The sequence below is a fragment of the Anas platyrhynchos genome, chromosome 1 (genome assembly GCF_047663525.1).
Source record: "Anas platyrhynchos isolate ZD024472 breed Pekin duck chromosome 1, IASCAAS_PekinDuck_T2T, whole genome shotgun sequence".
Lineage (NCBI taxonomy): Eukaryota > Metazoa > Chordata > Aves > Anseriformes > Anatidae > Anas > Anas platyrhynchos.
In genome coordinates this window covers 177,650,877-177,669,196 of record NC_092587.1, presented here as the reverse complement: position 1 = coordinate 177,669,196, position 18,320 = coordinate 177,650,877, and the positions used below count along the sequence as shown (strand labels likewise).

Below are 18,320 nucleotides of genomic sequence, written 5' to 3'. Positions count from 1 at the left end.
ATAAAAAAAATATAAATCCCATAAAATAATCCCTCGACCTAAATAGGACTTCCAGGGTCCATAGCCTACCGCACACTGCAATTCATGTTCCAGGTGTTTCCTGTCAGTATGCTATCAAACAGAAACTATCCAAAGCAACATACAAAAGTCCTCATTCCTCCTTCATAGGGAAATACTGTATCTCACTTCCTACATCCAGTTTTACCTTTATTCAGCCAGCAAAAGAAAGAGACAAAGGATATAAAGAATCAAAAGCACAGGCTGAGGAGTCCAACTTTCATTTCAAAAACCTAACAATTTTCCACCACAATTTGGATGATGCATTCTGAAAAGAGTTTTCCTACGGAGCCTTGCTGGTACTACAGCATCACTCTTACGGGTAATGCAGCGGGAACACCATCTGGATCTTGACCAAGTTCCTGTTCTAATGAATTTTAACTGAGGAAAAAATAAAATCAAAGGAAGGTAGAAAGTGAATCTGCTACTCTCTGTTCCTAAAAGATGAGGTACGTGGGAGTGTGCTCTCTTCAAGCAGAATTTGTCTTCAAGCTGATGTGATCAATTTTACAACAATGTGTCTTTCACTCCAACTGCCCAAGACTACAGCTCTGAAGAATTGACCCTATCAACAAGCCAGACTAATAGACTTAATTTCATCAAGTATTCCCTCTCACATGTATGTATCCAAACCTAATTAGCAAGCTTCTGGAAAAAAAAAAAAAAAAAAAAAAACAGATTGGTTTTCAATCAAACAAGCACTTCATTTAAGTTTCCCTTTTCACATTGCACAAATGCAAAATGACCTCCTGGCAGTATTCTGTAAAAGAGCTGAAACTCAACAGCAATTAGCTTTCAAACTAAAGCGGAGCTTGGTTTGATATATTTGATGCATTTATAGAAACCCTCCAAAAACGTATTCAACAACTCATAAAGGCATGATCATTTAATGTTTATCTAGTGTTTGGTATGGAGGTTTCTGTCATTACTGATGTACTTGAATCTGTATTCACAACATGCTAATATTTCTTCCACAATTCTCATATGTAGCACATTTATTAAAGTTGGTCTCAGAAGGAAAAGTGAGTAGTGAATTTATTACCAAGCATATTTGGGATTACTGATACTAGCATCAATCTTCTCCTTAACAGCATAGCAGTTGACAGGCAGAGATGGAATGAGTAAACAGTTCCCATATAAAAAGTCTTTGTCTTATAAATATGTACTGGTTTAGTCCAGTTTTCTCTAAAATATTTTTTTTCCTGCAGCATGTCAATTGCTACATTTTGACTACAAGAAAGACAATCTATTTTGTAAAGGTGTTATTTATAGCTGAAGAGGAAGTTCTGGAACAAGTTTCATTAACAAATTAACAACTTCAGGAAGCATAAGAATGGCAAAACAGTTTGCAAGCCTCATTGAATGGGCTGCACACTCTTACAATTAAGTAAAAAGCCTGCCCAAATGATTGGCAACCATTGTGTTTATAAGTGATTCTGTATTCAAAAGACCACAGTGTAAGTGGATTAATTTTCAATTTGATTTTGTAGTAAATACAAATTCAGTATCTAATCTCAATTCTTTATACATTAGTTTCAAAAGCAACAGACTCTTTTCCTCAAAGGAAGACAGAAACAAGCAAAGAACAAATGCAAAATTATTTTAAGTAGGAAGTCCATTCTCTTTCTGTTAATATTTTTTTGTGAATATCTGAGCATTTCCCATTAGGTCCATTCATTTGTGCTTTTCAAAAATATCATCACTGAAGCATACTAAAGTTATTTACTTATTTATTGTTATCTCATAGAACCGTTTAAGTTGGAAAATACCCTTAAGATCATTAAGTTCAACCATCCACATAACACCACCAAGTCTACTGCTAACTCTATCCCTTAGTGCCATATCCACATATTTCTTACATATGTCCAGGGATGGCAACTCCGCCACTCTCCTGGGAAAAAAATTATTATTAATAAAATTCAGCTTTAATTGGTCATTTTAGTACCCAAGAAGAGACCTGTCTATGATTAAGCGCCCTGTTTGACTGAGTGTAGCCTCAAAAAAAAAGTCTAGGAAATGCAGCTGTAACTGCTTAGTAGCACACTACTCTCAGAAAGCTGTCTTTTTCTTTGCCCAGTCATACAAAATAGCTCAAGAAAAATTCTGAAGGCATATTTCCAGCACTGCCTGTCTGCCAGAGCATGTAAACACACTAATCTGCAAGTTCCTAAAGTTCTTACTCTCCATTGAACTGTCATATCCATGACACCACAGAACACATTAGGACCAGGCACACTGAACTCCTGTTAATTCCAAACAGACAAGATTCACAAATCAAAGAAAAAAAACAAAAAACAAAAACAAAACAAAAAAAAACAAGTGAAAAGGAACTAGACATATAATATAACAGTTTGTTGGAAAAAACAAATGTGTATTCTGTTTTGGACCTTGTTCTTTAAGTTATTATCTAAACTGGCTGAAAACCATACTGAATTTTCACTACTAGTAGGTTGTTGTCCATTTACTATCAAGTATCTCACTGGCATCTCTAGACTAAACATCATCATAGACTAAACCAGAAAAAAAATCCCAGACTCCTTTTATCTTTGTTTTATGAATTTCTCACTAATAAATGACTGCCAAGGGTGTGGTTGCACAGTTTTGATACCTGAAGTTGCATTCACATGGTTGCCCTACAAAAAAAATAAGGGGGTGAGGGGAAGGGAGGTAGACAAAATTCAAGCAACTTACCTCTGTTGCTGACAAACGTTTATCGCCATTATCGCTCCCAACACCTGAATCTGAGTCCTTTTTATTTGGGTAGATGTCATCAATGCTAGATGTGAACAAAAAAAAATCAATAGAAGACTGGCATAGCATGCATGGTTAGAATTCTGTCCTGTTTTCAATTAAAGCAAAATTCCCTCCATTATCAATGCCAGTGAATAAATAACTCGTATGATTACTAACTATACATCTGCAGTATGATCCAAGTAGATCAGATAGACTGTTTGGTTAGCTTAAGGATTAATGAAAACAGAAATTATCTGTCCTAAAGGTTACTTCTGTCACTAGACAAAAATGCATAATTATTAAGTAAGTAGCACAGGATTTTGACTGAAGTCATTAAACCATGTGATTGAAAAACTAAACTAGTTGAACTCAAAGAAGAGTCAACTAATTTAAAGGTAACCACTTATGCATTAAAACGAGCTGTTAACTCCCTGGGGCTTGGAGTAATTATTAACACAGAAACCTCCTTTTGAGTCTTTAAAATAGACATTGAAATTTAATATTTGAACAAAATGACTATAATAATTGCAATTGCTATCTCATTTTTTTTAATTGCCTAATATGACCTCTACTCATTTTAAAGCACCCAATTAGACACAATACTCATCAGCTATTATTTTTATATATATAAATAAAAGCATATCTGTATACGCTCTATTTCCTACTCAATTACAATCCTGAAAATTGTAACACTGATTTGAGATTGACACAGCAATTTAAAAAAAGAACAGCATTCAATTGAATAAGATGAAAAATATTTTTCACTTTGTTCCAAGATCATAAACATTACATGAAAAAATTAAGCAAGATTTTTATTCATACCTCTCTTCCACAGGTTGTGGCAAATGTGGCTGTTCCATGGCATTAAGATACAGAGAGTCTGCTGTTTTAATCTGGCAGGCCTGTACAGTCAGATATTTGAATATATGCACCTTACCCTTTGTACAAATCTGTTGGACAGGAAAAAAATAGGTTTGTAACTAGAACAAAAGAAAAATGTATTTCAAATTTCATGTAGTGAAATTCTCTGAAAACTAACTCACATAAACATAATAGAAAGGAAAACAGATTATTTGTTTTAAGAATTAAGAGCTACTTCAATTAGCCAAATAATGATTTGAGATCACTAGCATAAATAGCCTGGGAGTAATACAGAAAACAACAAAAATTTATTCTACTTTAAAAGATCCAAATTTGCTTTCCGCTCCAAAAGGATTATGATTAATAAAATATATTTCAGTCTATTACTAACTGCAAAGTGAGTAATTATTTTCCAAAATTAGTCAATAGTGACATTTAATTAACAAGCATGCTCTTTACACTTTGTCACATTGCTTCTACTATTGCTCATTAATGTTTATGATGCATTTCACTGGCTTTTGCTTTTTTTTTTTTTTCCCCTCTATCCGTACTCTTTAACCCACATGCTTGCTGGAATTTCCTTCGTATGTTTTGAGCTTACTAACTGCACAGCCATTTGTAGTTAATGAAAAGCATTTCTCCAGTGTAGTAAAAACTCTCAAGTATTTCCACAGCTGTTGATCATCTTGTAGTAGATACAGTATGATGAATCTAGGGTTCAGCAAGTCAACAACAAAGCTGTCCTGAAGCAGCAAGCAGATGTTTCATTTATTTATTATTTCTCAGCATGGCCTATATTCAGAACAGGAGTCTGATCTCTCCGTGTATGACATTTTGTACATTTATAATATAAAGTTAAATAAACTTCATGTGGATTGTGTTCTAGGCTGCCTGAATGTATATTGCTTTGAGTTCATAGTAAATTGCAACAGAACTTTCTAGAACTAGCCTCTTATTAAAAGAAAGAACTGGAGCCTTGAGTTGGAAGACCATGACTGGGGAAACAAGCTCCCAGACAACTCTGAATTTGTGCAGGATTTGCTACTCCAGCTGGATGTATATAAGTCTATGGGGCCCAATGGGATTTATCACAGGGTCCCTCAAAGAACCAGCTAATGTCATTGTGAGACCTCTCTCAATTTCAGCAGGCTTTGGAATCTGGAGAGGTCCCAGTCATAGCATAAAGCTGTCAGTGCCCAAAGGAGCGGCTGAGGTCCCTGGGTTTGCTCAGCCCCGAGCAGAGCAGGCTGAGGGGAGGCCTCATGGCGGCCTGCAGCTCCCTCACGAGGGGAGCAGAGGGGCAGGCGCTGAGCTCTGCTCTCTGGGGACAGCGACAGGACCCGAGGGAACGGCATGGAGCTGGGACAGGGGAGGGTCAGGCTGGGGGTTAGGGAAAGGTTCTGCACCCAGAGGGTGCTCAGGCACTGGGGTAGGTTCCCCAGGGCAGTGGTCATGGCACCGAGCCTGATGGAGTTCAAGAACCATTAGGACAATGCTCCCAGATGTCCTTTAATTTTTAGGTGGTCCTTTGTGGAGCCAGGAGTTCGACTGATGATCCTTGTGGATCCCTTCCAACTTGGAACATTCTATTACTTTATAATTAAGCCAGGAAGTTTTCCAACAACTCTCTTTTCCAAAGTTATACACACATTAGGTTTCATATGGAGATAGGAATGACAAAAATAAATATGTAGCTTTATTCATATGAAAAATGGAAATATTCTAGAGTGACATTGGTTTCAATGGTGCACACACTTATGATGCTTTGTCTTGTTTATATATCCACAACTAATGTCTGTGCTGACAAGTTCAGATGTCCGCTATTACAGAAAGCTGCATTTTACAGGCTGTAAGTTATCATCCACCCAATATTAAGGCACAAATTAAATGACATTACTTACTTGTGCTGGTGGAGACTGCAAAGGATTGTTGTCAAGCAGTAATACTTGTAACTGCACCATCTTTCTAAAACAGATGGGAATCACAAGCACTTTATTGCAAGAAAAGTCGAACTTTACCAAGGGAAGCTGCACTAGTTCTAAAAGCAACAAAAAAGACAAAAGGTGTTATATCTGTACTTATTTTTGCCATAAAATAGTAAAATATTTCTGAAAAAAAAAAAAAAAAGCTTTATTCAATCTCAGAAAAAAAAGGAATATGCCTCTCATAATAAAAGGCAGTATATAGCATCCTCTTTTCCCTTTTTTAAAAATACAAACTCAGACAGGAACATGACTAGTATTTACTCCATTCTATCCTGGGAATGGAAAAGGGTGTTATCGATATACAGGTGACAATAACTTTTAAAAACTTGGATTTATTTATTATTATTATTTTTAACTCAGATGACAATTACCATCCTGCATTCACAGATAAGAATTTGTGCAAGTTACAGTAGCTAAAATTTTGAAGATAATTCATTAACAAAGTCATACACTAAGTACTACTTAATGCTATAGGCTACAGAGACACAGCAAACTCAAATGGAATAAATTCAAACACAAGGTAATTACTATTTGCTACTATTACTTAACTTATTAAAGATACTTTCAAAATACTAATAAAAAGAACTACTGCAAAGGCATTGGGATTATTATATATATTTTTTTTACCTGGTGGTAAAACTTCGAGGTAATTTCTTCTGACATTCAGTTCTTTTAAAGATTTCAGCTGGCCTATCTGCTGTGGCAAAGCTGTGATTTCATTACAGCTGACATCCTACAGCAACAGTAACAGAAATAATGAACTTTTGGCCCCGAAGTGTTAAACAATACTTACAGGAAATTGTAGCTAATGTGTTATTACCATTTTAACATTTTATTAACCTGAAAACTCGCAACCTTCCATGCTCCTGCCTTTCCAGTGCAAAACTAGATGAATGAGAAAAATCTTTATACGTTATTCAGAACTCAGAGTAAATATCTGTTTAGAGGAGTTAATTTTGAAAGTGAATTTAACTTCTGTAAAAATGATTACCTTAAAATGTCCTACCTTTTTGTTTCTAACTTTTGTTTATATCAATAACTTACTACCATGATTATATAACCAAAAGTGTTTGGATGAAGTGTAAAATTGCTACTGTATGGCTCTGATTTTATTTATATATTTTTTTAAGGTTCTTGTTCTTCTAGATAGACTATTTAAGCAAAATTAAAGAAAACAGCAATAACCTTCTGTAATGATGTTCAGGAAAGACATATACTCAATTACCACATCGAATAGGAGGACATAATAAAATAGGACAGGTCTTACTTGGTATTATACAGATATTCAACATTTTCTTGTAAAAGCTACTTCTCCCTTAAGAACCTAGACAGACTCTAAGCATGTCACAGATAAATTCAGGGGGTTTAACAATCTGGATGAAGTGGCAACTCACAGTTATTTCAGCTTTCCTAAAGGAATAACCGCTGTAAAGTTGAGTTGAGCCCAAAGTATTGACTATTGCTAAACAACTGAGCATTATTTCAAGGGAGTTTCTACACATTAGCACTACTCTAATATTATACTTTAACGCTACTGAAAACATGAAACTGCTACAAATGTGTACTAAAAAAACAAAAAAACAAAATTTATTGGATTAAGTCAGTCTAAAACAAGAGAGATTTCACATATTAGCTACCACTTCTACTGCCAAACTGTCTACATTCAATGTGAAATCAAAACAACATTGAAACCTCTCCTTACATGCCTGTAACCTGTAAATGTGAGCCATGTCCCAGTTCTGCTTCCATTTCTGCATTAAAAAGGGAAACTGAGCTTCCTAGGAGGACAGCTAAGTGAGGCAATGCCAAATTTTCCTGAACAGGCTAGAGTCTTTGCTCCTACTCTTGACTGTTTCAGATGATGGATTTATACAGTACCTGGGAGCTCTTCAACTACACCATTTTTAAGTCAGTCAGAATTGAGCCATCTCTTTGAAGACAGCTGCTTTAATGCTAGTTATAAGCATGACATTAACTCTCTACCTGTAATCCTAAAAACTAGTTAAAAAAACAACAGTAGCAAAATCTGATCTGGCAATGCTGCTCTTTTTATCAGACATGTTTCTTCTCGTAACAGAATCTCAGTGCTGCCAAAACTTCCCTCCCTTGTCAAAACAGAGTCAGGAAATTATTTTAGCTTTTAGACAAGGAATTTAAAAATACCAGTTAATGAGTGCTTCTTTTGCCCAAATTGTCACAAAGTATGGCACTGTTAATTGCACTGTTCCCAGATCATTTATTTTTAAAGCTTTACTGTCCTGTTTTCAATTTACAGGCTTTAAATGAGTTTATAATTAGATACCTATTTTTTAGAGCAAAGAACTTAAATTTGAAGTCACCTTGTGGCAGAGAAACTCGAGATCAAGTACACTTCTGCACGTACATCAGAACAAGTCAAGGAAAGAGACAGTTTTAAACGAATTTCAAAAGAAATGTCTGGAAGCGTACCCAAGTCCTCTTATAATCTCTCAAAACATCCACAATGTGACTGATCTCTTATGACAGCATGTCAGTAGTCACAAGGGCTCTAGAGACAGTTGTAGCCTTGATCCTAATAACACTTCCATCCAACTTTTTTTGTACTACTTTGAATAGCTGTGGAAAACAAAGACCTATAACATTATTTCCAGTTATGCTTAGTAGACTTTATGAGTGTGTATGTGACAGAGACAGTGTTTATCTTAAACTTTCCAATTACTTTGGCAGTAATGGAAGCCGTGCTATCAAAGTCAAGTGCCTATGATTTTCAAGCTAATAACCCTTTAGAGCAACATGACATCCAGCAAATTGAAACTTCGCTTCATGGACATCTGCAGGCAGTTGAAATGAAGTTCAAACACCTACTCAGGTCCTAGGGGCTAGCATTAGCTAAGGCCAGACTTCTTGCATGAATGCTGTTTTGTCCTCATCGGTTATTTCCTGCCATAACAACACGGACAATTTCTCAGATTTTAAAAAATGTAAGACTTATTATTGAAATTTAACATTAGTTTCTGTGGCATGCAGCTCAATGGTGTGAGAACAAATCCAGAACTTATTTTCTCCTTTGTTTATAGTAAAGTTTAAACAATAACAAAATTCAGAATAATATTAGAGGAAGAACACATACAGTAACCTAATTCCACTATAACAATATTGGCATACGGGATTTTATCCAAACCTTCTGAATCAAAGTAAACTTCCTCCTTGCACCCATTTTAAAATTTGGGGCTCCTGTTATTTCTAATAAGTATGTGGATTCTGCCAGAGCTTGTGAAATACAACGTCACACTGAATGTTAAGAATATGTTACATGGATCCTTTTAGAAAACAGAAGGAAGCACATCCCACTTAGTCAGGCTGCTGGCCCAGATTTGATGAACAGGGTAAAGGACCTAAATCCCAGCAGATGGATTTGAAGGCTTCCAACATAAGAAAGGAGCATTCCAGAGACAGAGAAAGCTTTTCCCCTGAGAGTGCAGAAGGGCAATGCTGCCCAACAGGAAGGAGAGCAGAGCTTTACTGCACATGTTACAGCTGCTTCAGGTGCGATCGTAGAGCTATCCCTACCCAAGTACTTTCTTGGATGGAAAGCAACTTTCAGAAAGTCTTCACACCAATTTTGCAGTCATCCTCCTGACTGACAGTAGAGGTATGATCAGGTTATGCAGCTGTAAATAAGTTTCCAAACCAATTTTCTAAATACTTTGACTATATCCTGGAGGGGAAATAATTCATATGTTATTTTAATGCTTCTAAGACAACTCTCTGACTACACAGCAGAACCTAAGACTAAAATTTAAAAGAATACATAAAAATTTACTGCATGTAATATGTAAGTCATACTATGTTATGATGGTGACATTTATCTATATATAAACATGTAATAAAAAAGAAGAGAAGAAAGGAAGCAGAATTAGCTGGAAATATCTTACCTAATCTGCAGCAAACTATGTTTATGTCATTCTAGAGAGGCCACAGAGGTAAAAACCGTTTTGAAAAGTTAGATAACAGCAATAAAAACATCAATTTGCTACATACACTCAGATTTTACTGCAAGTAGCCTGTGAAAAGCTGGAAAACACTGAAAATCTTCATTGAAAATCTTCACTGAAAATTCTTGCCAAAGTCCTAGTAACACAAGAACTGAATGCAACCAGTTGGTGTCTGCCGCCACTCAGGATCGATCCCTTGGGCCAGGTCAGCACCAGAGCTGTGTATGTCCCAAAACAAACAAGAGCATGCCCTGCCAAAGGGCTGGCTGGCCGTGTCGCTTGGAAGCCACATGCTGTTCAGGCTGGCATTGCTCTCACACAGCTGAATGTTTCGTGCAACAACTGCAGCATGACTTAATCCTTTTTATTTTTGTCATCTTTTTCCTTATTAGCTCTTGAACAATGATCACCTTATTGTATAAATTGCATCATCTTACATATGCCAATACAGATACAGGCTCTCAATCCTACCACTATTTGCTGCATGGCGGTTTAGTCACTTCCAGCTAAGTAACACAACTTATTTCACTAGAAATGCATGAAACACTCATGGTAGCATCAACCTAAGTAACCAGGTCATCAGAGTAGATGCATGCCTACTTAAAAAAATATTGTTATTCATGTATTTTATTTCTTCTAATCACAAAGAGCTAGATTCAGACTTTCTTCAAGTTCTAACAATTCTATTCAGCCATCACATCCCCAAAATTAGGATACACTTTAGTGCTATTCAGCTTTAATTATATATAAAAGTGAAGCTATGATCTCTTACTGAACCAGTTTTAAGACACCACCTAACACGTTTTTGAAGGTAATTCAGTCAAAACCATTTCAGTCATTTAATTAAACCCATAACAAAAAGATATTTTAAACTACTTGATAAGTTATTAAAAAAACACCACCACAAACCTGGCAGTGTTTAGCTCAGGTACAACCCAGAAAATAAAATGTAATTGCTTCCCTCCCCTAAACCAATTTACTCTAAGTTCACTTACAATTAATAGTATAAGCCTGACACCACAAAGCACTGCACAAGACAAATACAAGAAAAGAAAAAGCCCTAAAGTTGCTGCTTCATATATGGGGAACCCATAGTGGCACTGGGGCCCCAAGCAAGGCCAGTTCAACTTCTGTAACAGAATTTAGAAATTATTTTTATAAAAATGTCAATACGATATACAAGCACTTTCAGATACCTAGAAGACCTGCAAAATAAATGCAACCAATGGAGATGATACGATAGCAGTTAGGAAAAAGTTCACACACCATTGTTTTATTCCGCATAAATTGGCAGTATCAAACAGTAGTTTGCCAATTTTTATCTTAAAAGGTCAAGGTGAACAGAAACAACCAGAAGGCACAACACATGCCACAGGGAGTTCAGAGACTCAGGAAGGCTAACAATATACAAAAGAGGAAGGGGAGAAAGGGAAGCTTTCACAATTTCCACATACAAACTTTTAAAAACCATATGCAGTTACATAAAATTTAAGTTAAGGTACCAAATAATTTCTGCATTTTCTGATTCTTAGTTACTGGACAATATATTAGGGCTTAAATACTGCACTCAGAGACTGTAGTTGTTGGACAGCTTTGAAAAACAAGAGGAATATAATCATTTTGTTTAGACAGGTTTTCCAGGAAAACAAGGTTGCATGACAAAAATAGTGAAATAAAATGAAAACAGACTGATAAGATCAGTATCATTAGTGGAATGCAATGTGGTAAGCAGATAGCACTGCAAGAGAGAAAGGAAGCAGGAGGCGGGGTGGTATAAGAGGAGCAGAGAGCTTTGCAGAGACTGATGTCAAAAAGAGAAACTTGAGACAGCAAAACAAGGAGCCAGTGCACGTGGTGAGTACAACTGGCAAAGAAAAACTTAGAAGCTGAGTTTTAAATGAACAAGGGCAGTGGTGTTGCTCTGAAGGGTCCTGAAGACCATAAAGGAAACTTTTATTGTGTTACTACTCAATAGACTTGAGAAATTCATAAGTTAATTTTTTAACTGGCATTATAGTATAAGGCATTTGTTCAAATATCTTTCCAAATAGAATTTTACTCTTTCTAGTTAAATACAAATAAAAATCAACAAAAACAGTAACATACCAGTTCCATTAACTGTTTTAGCTGACCTATCTCTTCTGGAAGGGAACCTAGCTTATTGTTACTTGCAATTAAGACTTTTAGAGGAAGACCACACAGGCAAGCTGGCAAAGAAGAAAGCTGATTTCGACTGCAACAAAACAAAGAAAGAAAAACAACCATTAAAAACACCAGTAATATTCTTACTCACATGAAGACAGAGTTGTAAAACTCCTTCATTTTGATGGGACATATTTAATGCAGATAAAATGCAAATTTTAGAATTGCAATCATTATGAAAACACAAAAAATATTTGAATTACTGACAAGAACAGTATTGCAGAAGAGTATCACTCTGGAAAAAACATCTTATAACAGTTTAATAACATTGTAAAATGTTGCTACTCCCCCATCCCAGACATCTCAAACTTAGCAATGAAAATTTATCTTCTTACTCAGGAACCAAAACCTGGAGGAAAAAAAATGTGCATCCTTTTTGCTCCTCGTCCATTTCCTGTGCATTCGTTAATGAATATAAGCCATAACATTATCCTCATCCCCCTCCTGAGTGAGGGAAGGCAGAGAGGCACCAATTCAATTTAATTCTATTTATAAAAACTGCCGTTACATGTCACTGTACTCTGATTACCTTACTCATCTTAAACTTTTCAGTGTATCAGGGACAAATTTGTTTCTAGTTTTGCTGGTGTGTATATCAAAGAACAGGAAAGATAAATGTCTTCTATATCTCAAAGAAAGTCCATTTAAGTGTTAAAAAGTGTAAGCAAAAAGTCCTTTGATTTAACCCATAAGTCACATTCTTGAAAAATATTTTCCTTTATCATTTGAAATATAATGAAGGGTAGACTGCATCAATCCTAAAAATGGTATCTGCTAACCTCAGAGGCCAACGTTTCAGATGATTACATCCTAAAGACGATTAAGTCACAAGCAAAAATAAGACTTTTGTAGTGTGGTATCCACTACATTTTTCATCACCATTGCTTTGGAACACACAAGAACATTCTCTAACAAGGAGAACATAGGATCTAATCTCTGTGAGAACGTATTAGTTACCATGCCATATATTTCTCACCTTAAATAAAGTAAAGCCAACAAAAGAGGATCAGCCCCAAACCTTTCAGTCAGAGGTTCTCCTGAACAAATGAGAGCTGTCTTCCAGCACATCCAGACAGTCTTTCTTTCCCTCCTTTTTCTTAAAGCAATTGCTTATGTGGCAATTATAGTCTGCTGCTACACTTTTTTTTGGACACAATCCAAAAATCTATCTTGATTTAAGCTTTTATACCATTTCTCAAGACCACCAGCATAAACATGGAATCAGTTTCAAAAATATTTCAACATTTAGACTGTAAGATTCCAAGGCAGCAGATCCTTCAAGTGACTAGACAAATGTCAGAGAATTTCTTAGTTTTCAACGTTTTCTAAACACTCAAACTTCTCAGTGGGCTAACCCATTAATTCTTGTTACTAACATGTCTGCTGTAATATGAGGTTTGAACATATGCTTCAATACCCTTTGTTTCCAAGGTTTCCAGAGGTTTCCAATGTTTCCAGAGGATTTATTTATTTGTTAAGCAGAGAATAAGATGATTCTTCTTGGAAATACAACTTAAGATACAGTATCATATCCCAGGTAAATAAGGTAAATACAGGAAAAAAAAAATCATCAGTGGTTGACTTCCTTTCAAGACTGGTATTGAACCATTTTATGTCTGAATCTTACTTTTTCCAAAAATTGATACATTTATTTCATGTTGACTCTCCAACATGAGCCATTTCAGACTATTTCTGAAAAAAATATATATATTTTTTTTATATATATATATATATTATTTTTTTTTTTCATGAAGAGGAATCACAAGGGAAAGTAAATTTTGGTAGAAAACTTTCCAGAGATTTAGGCTCTCATTCTAATAACAATTACTCAAGAAGCTTGAACTTAAAATGACAAATGCTGCATGATTATAAACATTAACTTGTGATTTGTGAGTCAACTGCTAGAAGAAACTTAATTATGCTCAACAGAATAACATTAACTACCACGTTCCCTAGAAAATTTGACTGTTTTAATAGAATGTAACTTCTTTATGGGTATCAACCTGTTAGAAAACAATGAAGAGTAAAGCAGTGCCCTGTTTACAACCATTTTAGTTAGCTTCTGCATGACTGCTAAGACTCCAAAGAACAAATACGCATTACTGATCTGTGAAAATAGATTACAAGTGTTACTGCTGCACAATGTGCCATACAAGGTGATGGGACAAGAGACAGTAGAGATTACATTCTCCAGCCTCTCTTAAAGCTATGTTAATATAAAAAGAAAGACAACATCCTTATTTCAGAAATGTGGAACTAAACACAGATTGAAGCCTTGTTTCATCCATGAAGGCTGTACAAGAAATGGAATTAATGTATTTTAATGCTCAAGCCTTTCCTCTGTCCAAAATCTTTGAGTTCCCCAGAATCCTAGGCAGACCATCAGATCTGTGAAACCTGTAACTCAAGAAAATAATATATGCATTGCCTTATTCTGTCTTTTCTGCAGAAGTCTGAATGCCTTAGCCAGAAGGTATTGTTCTAACACTTATTTTACTACTTATTTTTACTTATTTTAGGAAGCTTAAAGTCTGAAAAGGTTACACTAAACAGCAGATTTGGTACCACAAGAAAATAACAAAATGTGAGTAGAAGTAAAAATTATTTTTAAGTTCTACTGAAGTCAAACTGAGAACATGCAGAATCTGCAAATATATCTACCCAGTAGATAAAGCACACAAAAATAACAAGATTTTTTACTTTTTAAGTTTTAAGTTTTACAGAGCTCAGAAGCAATCCACTGAGAGATAAGGAAAAGCACATAACCAGTGTATGTGTGTAATAAATTGTCGTATTTGTATAAAAGGAATTCCCTTAAATAAAACATAAATAGTATCCACCAAGGTCCCAAACCTATACACATCTCTTGGCATCACTTCCTAATTCTATTTAACATACATATTCTCCTGGTACCACATAAAAATATTCATTTTAAATTCATCATGTTTTCTTGCCAAGAAGCAACATAGTTAGAAAGTCAAGGATATTGTACTCTCTTCTACAGACTGCTTACTGTCAGCCTTCCTAATATATGGGAAGGCCGTGTCCAAAGGAAAACTATTTAAGGAGATTTTAAGCAGAGAGAAATTACCTAGTAAAACATGAAAATTTTCCATTTGTTTAAATTGTCTAATTTACTGCGATACACAATATCAATTCTAAGTATTCTGGATTTGTGGCACTTTACATAAATTCCATTAATACACTGAGTTAATTCACTCTAATTCCCATGTTTACCAAGGTGACGTAAGCAAACTTGATTTCATCCAGTCTTAATTTTTTTTTTTTGTATCCAACTGTAATACCACTTCAAAATTACATGTGCCGTATTCTTTACATGTGTGCAAATACTCAGGACACATTATTCTATTTCAGTTATTTAAATCAAAATTAGCGTTCCATGGTAGCCAAAACTGCAGTACAGTAGTAATTCACACAGGAGGGCTTGAGAAATATGCTCAGTGTTTACAAGACTGAAGACCAAGCCTTCATACCTTGGATTTAAAAGCACAAGAACCACTTCGCCCCCTTGTTCAACCTCATTCTCAAATACAAGATAGTAATATCTTCACTATTACAGTTTTTACATATCCAACTGCAATCAAACCTCCACATCTTGTCCCAGCTGAGAAAGTGCTGACACATCCTCTCACAAGAGGAAATATGCATTCAACTGCATTTAAAGCAATAGAAATCCTCAATATGGATTAGCATCCACACACAGCTTTCCCAGAAAAGAGACAAAGGTGCTTAATTTTTTGTCCCTTTTTCCTAAAAAAAAGGCATTAATTATGTATCTTGCATAATAAGAGGATATAAGTAATAAAATCATGATTTTCCTCTCTATCCCCCATGAAGAAAATATTGATCCTCTGTCCCTCCATCTCTCTAACTACAAAAAAAACCCATACCAAACTTTATAAAATTTATCATCAGAAGGGAATGAAAAGAATCTGACCATGCTGATACGATTAGCATTCTCAATTTGCTAGAATAAGGGAAAGAAAAGGATTAATGTTACTCGGTCATTCCTTAAATAATTAGTTTTAGATTTTACATTGCCTTCATATGGAACTATATCTACAGGCAATGAATTTTTGCATTACTGCTTGCAATAAAATGAAAAATGCAGTCAATTGTTCCAGGAACACAAAGTGCATACAAACAAGTCTTTACACATTTGCAAATAAACAGAGAGTATGGTAAACTTAAACTTACCTCAAATTTAAGTAAGTTAGCATTTGTAAATTCACTATTGCATCTGGTATAACTTTAATACAATTGTGGTATAGATTTAGTGTTTCCAGTGACACAAAATGGCACAACTCCGTAGGAACCTCCGTTAATCTGTTCTTGGATAGATCTATAAAGAGAGAAAGAGAAGATACTTTTTTGAACCATCAGAAATATTACTTTGAACAAACTGTAATTATTAAAAAAAAAAGTGAATAAATGTAATCCTACAGTCAGACAGCAAGTTAAGCCAGTGCTTTATTATACAAAATAAAACTAATCTTAACTTTTAAAATCAAGAAAATGGAACAGACTGTATAAAAAGCAAAAATTCAATTAAAAGTTATTCGGTCTAATAAAAAATAATTACTTGCAGGCCTCAATACACTGAGAAAATACTTGAATCCACAACCAAGTGAAACTCATATAACATATCTCAAGACCAATACAGATAGTTATGTGCAAATGATAGCATTTAGATAAAAGCGAAAACAACAACTGTATCTCTAGTTTGTTTTTAAAGGGGTTTGGCAGGTGTTTGAGGGAAAGGATACGAGGAAAACGCAATTTGATGATTTCACATCTTTGCTGCTGCTGGTTAAGCCTCCTCCCTGATCCTCCAATGCTTATTTTGAAGCTGACCGTCTTAGACTGTAAGGTGGGGAAACCAACCATAATTTAGTAGATACATTTCCAGAATGCCAATGATCTGACTCATCTCTTTAGGACCATGAAGCAGTTTGGCTTTTGTGAAAAAATTGTCAAAAACCTGAAGATCTTAACTTTCTTTGCCGTGTCAGGCTCAGCTTGCTGCATAGAGACATGGCTTGAGCTCAAAAGCATCACCAGTAGGAAGGTTTTATCATTTTTGGTTTTGTTCCTGTCTCCTGCAATGCAAGCTGAACTTCAGTACTCTCAATTCCCCTTGTCAGCCTCCACCTTGCTCCATTTCATCGCTGCCACCACAAAGCTGGTCTCTATTCCAAACCCGACCAGGATGACAGCAATGGCCAAGGAGGGAACTAAGGCAGTGCAGCCCTGCTGACTCAGATGGCAACGTGGTTGAACTGGGCACCTCAGCCAAAATTATTCACCTTGAGATTCCACAATTCAACTTGAAAAAAACCCTTCCCCCCTTTTTTTTTTTTAAAGGAGCTTCTGCGGTGACATCCCTGCATCACCGCTCTCATTTCCTCACACAGTGGGGAAGGGGCAGGAAGGTTGGGAAGAGGGAACCGAAACTCAGCCCTAGGCCTCTCTGTGGGCCTGGGTGGCAGGTGGAGAGTGACCCCTGGGCCTTGACTGCTCCTTCCACAGTGACACACACAAAGTTTGGTTAAAACAGAAATGTTGCTACTCCCCACGCTGTTAGGACTGCAGGCTATCTATCACTTGGACCCCAGCTTTAGGCCTGCTCTCGTTGACCTCCACACGGAGTAAAAGGGACCATGCCACCACATGCCACTTGGCCATGGAAAATTCTAGTACCTCAGAGAAGTGGAACAGCAACGAAACCCAGCCCGTGCCTCTAAGAGGCATCACAAGCACAGCAAAATCATTTATTGCTATTTTAATACTATCCTTTCTTTGATTGTTTTTATTGTTATCCTCAGTTCTCAAGGGCTTTAGCTCTGGTAATCTGAAGAAGGACAAAACAAAGAAGCCACAGATGATAACAGAAAATCCTCCCTGTTATCCTCAGGACAGCGGGTTATTGGACACAACATGTATACAAAAAAGGAATTCAATTAACTTCCAACAATGGAAGTCAATTATTTATTATTGTCTAGTTATCAAAGATTACGATCATTTCAACACTGTTATATCTACTGCTGCTTCCTAAATAACATTAAGAAGTTCAATCCATAGTAAAGCAGAAGAATCAAAACTGTACGTTTTATTTAATACAGTGTAACTTAAAAAGCAGAGTTTTGCTAACAGAATTAATTTTATTTTTATTTAAGATGTATCAAATACCATATCTGACCGTCTCTGAGAAATGGGGTACAGGAATGGAATCGGTATGATACCATCATTTTTTAAATGATTTTTTTTTTTGGCCAAAAAACAGACTTTCCTGCTCAAATGGATGAAGGGTAAAAAAAAAAAAAAAAAAAGACAAAAGAAAGGATGGCTTTTATTCAATCACAAAATGAATGTAAACCTCAAAACATGATGCAGCTGTGAAGAAAGCCTAGCAGCTTTCAGATGCCCCTAAAAAATCTGTAATGACAAGTGCATGCCTTAAAAACTCAACAGTAAGGAGAGCAGTCTG

General features: G+C 35.8%; 1 protein-coding gene across 7 annotated transcripts in view; it reads right to left on the bottom strand.

Moving 5' to 3' along the window:
- The window catches only part of LRCH1 (leucine rich repeats and calponin homology domain containing 1), a 113,987-nt gene that overhangs the window by 42,364 nt on the left and 53,303 nt on the right, over positions 1-18,320 (bottom strand). For all 7 annotated transcript variants that reach the window (XR_011806418.1, XR_011806420.1, XR_011806419.1 and 4 more), the window contains exons 2-7: positions 16,031-16,175; positions 11,717-11,843; positions 6,264-6,369; positions 5,553-5,689; positions 3,613-3,740; positions 2,749-2,833 (exon numbers count right to left, since the gene is read on the bottom strand). Coding sequence is in view for 2 of the 7 variants with exons in the window: in XM_027471729.3 (XP_027327530.1) it covers positions 2,749-2,833; positions 3,613-3,740; positions 5,553-5,689; positions 6,264-6,369; positions 11,717-11,843; positions 16,031-16,175 (728 nt within the window). In the remaining 5 variants the exon portion in view is untranslated. The remainder of the gene's footprint in view (positions 1-2,748; positions 2,834-3,612; positions 3,741-5,552; positions 5,690-6,263; positions 6,370-11,716; positions 11,844-16,030; positions 16,176-18,320) is intronic.